At 30.9% G+C, this 7,825-nt stretch overlaps 1 protein-coding gene across 2 annotated transcripts; it reads right to left on the reverse strand.

Moving 5' to 3' along the window:
* Positions 1 to 1,109: 1,109 nt before the first annotated feature.
* On the reverse strand, positions 1,110 to 6,044 carry LOC137837620 (uncharacterized). Of its 2 annotated transcripts, none has more exons than XM_068646681.2 (5): positions 4,321 to 6,044; positions 3,362 to 3,420; positions 2,679 to 2,807; positions 2,340 to 2,475; positions 1,110 to 1,669 (listed from the first exon to the last, which is right to left on the reverse strand). In XM_068646681.2, exons 1-5 carry the CDS (start codon positions 5,023 to 5,025, stop codon positions 1,346 to 1,348), a joined length of 1,353 nt encoding a protein of 450 aa, XP_068502782.1. In that variant the 5' UTR covers positions 5,026 to 6,044; the 3' UTR covers positions 1,110 to 1,345. The 2 variants fall into 2 exon arrangements, with proteins under 2 accessions (XP_068502782.1, XP_068502783.1); XM_068646682.2 differs by having other exon boundaries at positions 2,318 to 2,475; positions 4,321 to 5,904.
* Between the last annotated feature and the right edge of the window lie 1,781 nt (positions 6,045 to 7,825).

Raw genomic sequence — 7,825 nt, forward strand, 5'->3', positions numbered from 1 at the left:
AATATGGGGAGAATATGGTTTATGTGTTGTCTTAAAACTGCTATAACTCTTATTTAAGTATGCTTTAAATTTCTGCTGCATATGCTGTTTGATTTGGTGCTGTAGTTTTGATGTTTTTGGCATAATTTGTGGCTGTTTTTTTTCTACTCTTGTGGTTATGTAGAAAAACTAGTTGATGTATCATCATAACCTACTATTAGAGATGTTTTGGATTACATAGTTTCTGTTTTGCAGGTGCTGTTTCAGATTCAAACAAGATCAACACAAGCAATCAGGTATTTGTTTTCATCAAATATGGGGAGATTGTTGATCAAGAGAGAACAAGAGCTTTGAAGAATCCAAATCCAAGATGTTTGATGAAAGGCTGGTGTTGTTGCTGTGTGTGGGTGAGATCTGGGTAGAATAAAGTGTGATTCACTCTTTTGTTGAATCTAAAACTGATGTGAATTGAAACCTTTTTTAAATTAAATGTTTTTCCAACTAAGTGAAAAACAACATGTTTTGTCAAATCAACTGATTTTTTTGCTCTTAGAGGTTTTGAAAAAGGTTGAAAGTTGTTTGACTTGGTTGACTTAACTGTCAAACCAAATCAATCGGTTGTTTTGTGGTTTCAACCGATTGTTTCTTTGAAAATCCTAACAGAATTCTGTTTTGAATGGTGACTCTGTCTTAAATGATTTCTAACTGAATACACTCCTTCATTAAATGTTTTGACCAATCTTTGAAAAATATAAATAGTTTGTTATATGTTTCTGAAGTGTAAGAAACAGTTTTGAGGAATTCACTTTTCTTTTTTTACATATTTGATTTTTTAATATAATATTAAAATTTAATAATGGCAATATGTGGGTGTAGAATGCAATGATGTTATTCCTATTTACTGTTTGGTTTGAGTTGCAAGTTATATACTTCTCTCTCTTCTATAATATTACTTTTAACACAACCACACAAACAAATAAAAGTAAGCAATTAATTCAATTCACAAAGTTAAATTTTTAAAATAATATTTGTTTCCTTATAAATGATAATTAATGAGTTTCAAATTTCTCTTCTCATTATTAATTAATAAAAAAATACATAGGCATAATATTTAAAAGAAACAAATAAAATAACTAAATTTGTTTAATATTAAGGAAACTCTTTCAAAATTTCAATTTACAAGACTAAGAATGATCCAGGAATTTATGTAACTATCAACTTTATGAATCTTAACTTTAAATGCTAAGACACTGGAATCCTGATTCCCTTTAACATCTAACAAATTTATTACTAATGACTCCCTATGAGAGGCAAAACAAGAATAAATGAATATTACTTTTTACACTATCTAAAGCATATTCTGAAGTCATGTAAAAGGACTTGATGATTGTTTCTTGAGCTCAGTGTGGCCATGCTCATCCTTGTCCAAATGACGCTCAATCAATGCATCCCAGGTTTCCTCCACATAACTTTTATTGGAAGACTCACCCTGAGATCTTGTTGAGTTGGCATCTCCCTCTTCATCAAAAGTGCCATATTCTGATGGTGGTGTATAAGCATGTGGAACATCTAATGTTTTGGCCCTTTGTAGTGCTGCTTTATATTCAACATTGTGTCTAGTCATGGTTTCCTGACGCTCCATTTTTTGCTTGGCAGGGGCTTCCATTGGTTCTTCTTTCTCCAGCATCAACTGCAGTTGACATAAAACATAGGGTAATAAAGGTTAAGTTTTGTTCCTAAAACATAAGGTAAAAAGACTAAGTTTTGTTCATTTGGGTCCTATTAGTTTTATAGCACCTACATGTTTAGTGAAACCTAGATGAATTCTTTCAAAAGGCGAGTGTGTTGAAAAGAAAGAGTTTAGACAGTGTTGTTGGTATTACTAAATGAAGAAAAACAATCAAAAGATATTTTCTTAATTCTTGCTACTCCATCTGAGTGGGAGATACGTGTACAAATTGTTATTACTATCTACTTACTGTTTTGTAAACATCTTCCAATTATTTTCTTAAAATGTGGGTTTTGGGTTTTAAAACTGACTTTTAAGACGAGAATTAGCCATGATTGTCATAGACTACATAGAGCCTAACTCAACTACAACCAACTTGTAAGGTGGGGAATATCCAAGCCTTGTAGATCTTCTTCATATTTCTAGTTGATGTGTAATCTTTGTTTTTGCATCATAGTGTATTTTTTTTTAAGAAATTACGATTTTGGGTAAAATAAAATTACAAAAATGGGTAAGTCGTACCCTATGGATACGATTTTAGAGTTGAAGTCGTACATATGACTTTGGGGCAGAAAAACTCTGATGTCGCATCCATAGAGTACGACTTACCCCGTAAAAAAATTACACTTACATCCAGAGCCCTTTGGGCTTCTTTCTCAATCCAAATGATGGCATGATCAGATGTGGCATTACACGAAAGGACTATATGCTCAAACCTTCCATCTACCGGCACTGCTGTCCTCACAACTGGGGGAAACCTTCCCATTCTGCATAAAATGTGTAGAAGTTCAGGTAAGACCAAAAGAAAAGGCAGTATAAACATACTTTTGGCATGATCATTGTTAACATATTTTATTGTACAAGAAACTAGAAGAAACACATGTTAGACGATTAAGGAAAAAATGAGACTTCCAAAAACACAGATAGAATTCAGCATAAGGCATGGACTCTTCTTTTTTCTTAACCATACTTAAAAGGCTTCCTCTCAACAATGTGGTAAAGGCGACCGGGTGCATAGAGTCTTCTTGGATCTTTGAGCATTTTCTCTTCCGGAATGCATGTATCCCTCATGCACCTCATGCACAATAGGCATGGCAAACTGCCAGAAACAGAAAAATAAATTATTACAAGTAGAATTTATCTCACCATGAACAAATTAAAATTACTCAAATAATTGGTTGGGATCACCTTTACATGGTATGCCAGCCAGTTATTGACAAAGCCTATTCCTAGCATAGAACTTTTTCTACGGGGTAGGTAGCCTACTCAAATGGATTTTAGCATGCTAAAACATAAACTACAGATATGACCAAATTATAATATATAAATGGATGCAAATCTCATTTTGCAAAAACAGTTTTGTCAAGTTGAGTTAGGCCTAAATCCATTTTCTAAGATGGTATCACAGCAAGGTTTGTTGAGTTTGTTGTGTCATTTGTTATCAAGTCACTATCAAACCATCCACAAATATTTAGTTTCATACTTTAAAATAAGAGAGTATGTTGGAGATCTCACATTAATGACCAAATTATAGCATATAAGTGGGTGCAAACCTCACTTGCAAACTGGTTTTGTAGGATTAAGTTAAGTCTAAATACACTTTCTAAGTATTGATACCAAAAAGACATAATTACACAAGTCCTTAAGACATACCAGAAAAGAGACTTAAATATATCTTCCAATGGGGTGGCTGTCCTTGGTAAGAAGTCATCCTGATCAAGGTAAAAGAGTGGTCAACTTTAAAATATCAGATACATCAATCATGGTATCAAGTAAAATGGAGTATGAAGAAAGACAAGAGTTGTAATGCATCATAACATATATTGGAAGTTTAAGCAATATACTACTTATAAGGTTAAATCACCCACTAATTCATTATGTTCTACATGAAAAGTCTTTATCCAAATATTTGACCTGTGTCGAGCAGACTAACACTCAAGAAAGCTCTCCATATATTTTTTTATCTCCAAACATTTAAATGTGTTCATTCATCTCTCGCTGAAAGTTATTACTACAGATATAATGGTTTTCAATATAACCACTCAGACTGTAACCTTACCTCACATGAAGTTAATTGAATGCTTAAACTATGAAACCTGAATGTGTAAGCCATCATTCAAGAAACAGAAAATTTTATGTACAGACATCTGTAGCCCTGAACCTGAGAAAAACTGGCAACAAATTCTCCAAAAGAGAAAAACCAATGGAAGTTGTGGATTCTAGTTAGAAGTTATTGGATATGGACTCCACATTCATTTTTCATCCCTTTAACTTGTTTGTAAGTATTATAAATCTAAGGTCATTCAAAAATAAATTCATCACATTCAAAATTCACTACTCTTTGCAGAATGTTATATTTTTATACACAATGCAAGAACTTTCTATAAACACCTCAAAAGAAGGTAATGTAAAACAAACTACCTTCTATCAACATCAACAAGAGTTTGGTTTATAGAATGGGTTGCATTGTAATCTCAAAGACTGATTATTTGTTATTAGTAAGTCAGTCCCCATTATATTATATATGCTTTAGGTGTTCAAGATTTGTTGACACAGCATTCTACACTCATAGTCAACCAAATAAATAGAAACAAAATTAAACAATAACTTGCCTGCAGCACAACAGAGTTGATGACATCTGCATATCTGACTGCCAAATTCAGTGACATGCACCTAGCAGGTGCAATGGCATAAGACCTGACCCTCTTCCGATCAATATTTCCCAGTCTATGACTATTCTGCACTACAACCATTGCCAGCATAGCTGCTACACCAGATCCAAGGGAATGTCCAACAAAAGTCAGCGTGTAATTTGGATACTTTTCCACCAAATTCCTCAAAATTTCACATTCTGCATCCAAAACCCAACCAGCAGCTTTCAACAACCCATTGTGCACATACCCCCCATCAAACTTTTTCTTCCCCAATCTATTGTCCAACAGAACCGCATAATCACTCTCCTTTGCCAAATTTAGACCCCTGATGGCAAGAACTATATCTTCATGCTCGTGATCAAGATACAGTATATACGGCGGTGCCCTTCCATATGTATCTTCGTATGTCTTTTTGAGAAGTAAACTATCAAGGCTAATTCCATAGCCACCAGGAGGTTCCCAAAGGGGTTGGCGAAGATCATCTTCATACACAGCTAAAATATAGCGACAAAGGCGTGGTATAGGCTCAAATTCTTCAACTGTGGCAAAGCCCCAATTCTCACTGTCATGGCCAGCAGTATGAAGACATCTTTTCCAAGCCCAACGAGCACAAGCCAGACAGTATACACACTCAACAAGAGGAAGGCCACAAAGGAATGACATTATGTCTACAGCGTATGCATGCTAAGCTCTATAGACTGCAAAGGAATGGAATTTTGTACAAATTTACTCTCAAGTGCAATCAATTTCTTACACTGTAACAAATATCAACACAACAAATGGAATCTGAAGCTTAAACTTGCAAAGGGGGCAATATCTTTATCGCACAAACAGAACTCAGTATACACAATTAACTATCTGCCACAACCACAGTGACCAACAAAGAAACTAGAGACAACGCAAACAAACTGTAATTTCCCAGCTCCAATAATTAAATCTTCTAGAACAAGAGACGAACATCACAAGGAGATAGTGAAAATCATTACACGGTATGCCGAATCCAGTATACTCACAAAAAACTCGCACCCAGAGTGACTACAAATTATGACCCAAAGGTGATCATTGATCAAGATCACAAATTCTGCATTGGTTAAAGGACCCACCAGAGATCAAAGAAGAAAAGGGGACAAGGAAAGTCACCCAGTTCCAAAAATCAGTGGGGCTGAAGGATTAACGGACCCAGAACTCCACAGAACTCCAAAGTGGAAACTTTATTCAATGGGGTTTAATCATATGTTGTCATGGTGTGCAAAAAAGAGACATCGGAGCTTCCTAGGTTTATTATTGGCTGTGGTGTGTTGCATGAGCTGTAAACTTTGTACTATAATATTATTGCTGCAGAATTTAGGATGAAGAAGAATCGAAGCAAAGGGCAAAAGGGTAGCCAAAACCTACAATTCAAACTTCAGATAAAGGGTTGGGTCTTGCATTTTTTGCTGACAGCATTGGAGGTGTGGGTGAGAGGAAAGATCCAAACTTGGAACCTTCTATTTTGTTTTATCATCACATCAAATTATGAATTGAAGAAAACACAATATCAATGAATTTTTCAATATTGAAGGTGTTCTTTTCTTTTTGTAGTGGTAGTAGTAGCAAGACCTAACAAAAAGGAGAGGCTCCCAAAACTTTTGGAAAAGAGTCCATACATTATTTATATATAAATCACAATCATTATTTTCAATGAATCTGTTTTTGAAGTGGTCATTTTTCTTTAATGAATCTATTTTTAAAATAGTAGTTTTTTTAAGAATTGTTTGTAATATATATCTTTTATCTTTACTTCTAAATTAAATTTTAAGGCTTTTAAAAAAAATATTAATGGTTAAAAAATATCGTTTCTCTTTGCCTATTATCAATTTAAAATATCATTTATATTTTAAAAAATATTTATTACAAATTCTAACTATAGTATAAATTTATATTTATAAAAAAATAGATATTTTTTCTATATATTGTATAAACAAAAATGGTAATAAATAAATAAAGTAATATGATACATTAGTCAAAATTTCAAAATATGCAAGTATTAATAGCATATATAATTTGAATTCACTTTTTAATGTGTTTTAGTGCTTTATGTTAGACAAATAACATATTTATTTGGATATCTTGAAAATATTTATGAATAGATGAGTAGTTATTTTTTTAAAACTAAAGATCATCTAAACATATATTAAAGTCAGTTATATCTTTATATTATTGTATTAAGTACACGTATAGATTTGTTTCCATATATATATATATATATATATATATATATATATATATATATATATATATATATTTAAAATAATTGCTTTTCGAATCTTATAAAATTAATATAAATAAATAAATAGTGATATAAAAATCAAACACGGTTAACTACCCACAAATATCAAAGTTAAATGATCTTCTTTCTTTAATAAAATTATAATATAATGTAAAAGATAAAATTATAATATTATATATTCTAATTTGACATTTTTATTTAGGTTAAAGTAATAAGCCTATTTGATTCAGGTGCCAGAAATTCAGAACTACTAAATTGTCATCTTAATATAATTTTTTAAGGTATGATTGGGTGTAGAATAATTCAAAATAAGTCAATTTGTCAAATGCTAATAAATGAAAAGCACTTTTTTTAATGCATTAGTGGCAGTTGAATCTGCCTTAAAATAAGGTTAAAAAAAACAGTTAAATAATCATTATGAAACAGTGGCCTTGGGATTTGGGTAGGTATTGTACTATGGGTTAGGTTTGACTCACATTATAGTTATTATTATTATATTATGTAAACCAGAAAAATGGAAAATTTTGTCTTTTAATATAATTTACTTTTATATTATAAATTGAAAGTTTAATTTAATATAAAGAGTTTTTATAAGTCACTGTCATCATGTTAGTAAATTAAAATCAAACAATCTATCTAAAACAAAATCTAACTAACCCCAATTATAACAGATTATTAATGTTTCACATTTTCTAATAGCTAAAGGTTTAAGACTTGTTTAATGATGAGATATAATAATTAAGATGGGATGTGATAACTATTTTAATATATTATAATAAATGTTTTGATATATTAATAAGATGTAACTTTTTTTACTTATTATCTTATTTATTATTGTAATTTTTTTTTACAATAATTCTTTATACGTTAATTATATATACAACACATATTTTTATCAGTATCAATTTTTTTATATCTAAAGTGCTAATAATTATAAATTTGCGTGAGATATACATGGAAAGTATATTTTTTTAAACCATATTTATATATTTTTAATCAATATTTCTTTAAATAAATTATATTTTTCACTTATTCATATAAACTTCATATAAAAGAGTTTTATACTGAAATGTCATTATTTTTTTTATCATATCATCTTACATATTATTATTATGTTGAATACGTTTAGAATCTAATAAAACAATTATGTTTTCACATATTTGATTTTGTAATATCCTCAATATTTTTTTTTAT

Source organism: Phaseolus vulgaris, chromosome 4 (genome assembly GCF_051622355.1).
Source record: "Phaseolus vulgaris cultivar YP4 chromosome 4, ASM5162235v1, whole genome shotgun sequence".
NCBI lineage: Eukaryota > Viridiplantae > Streptophyta > Magnoliopsida > Fabales > Fabaceae > Phaseolus > Phaseolus vulgaris.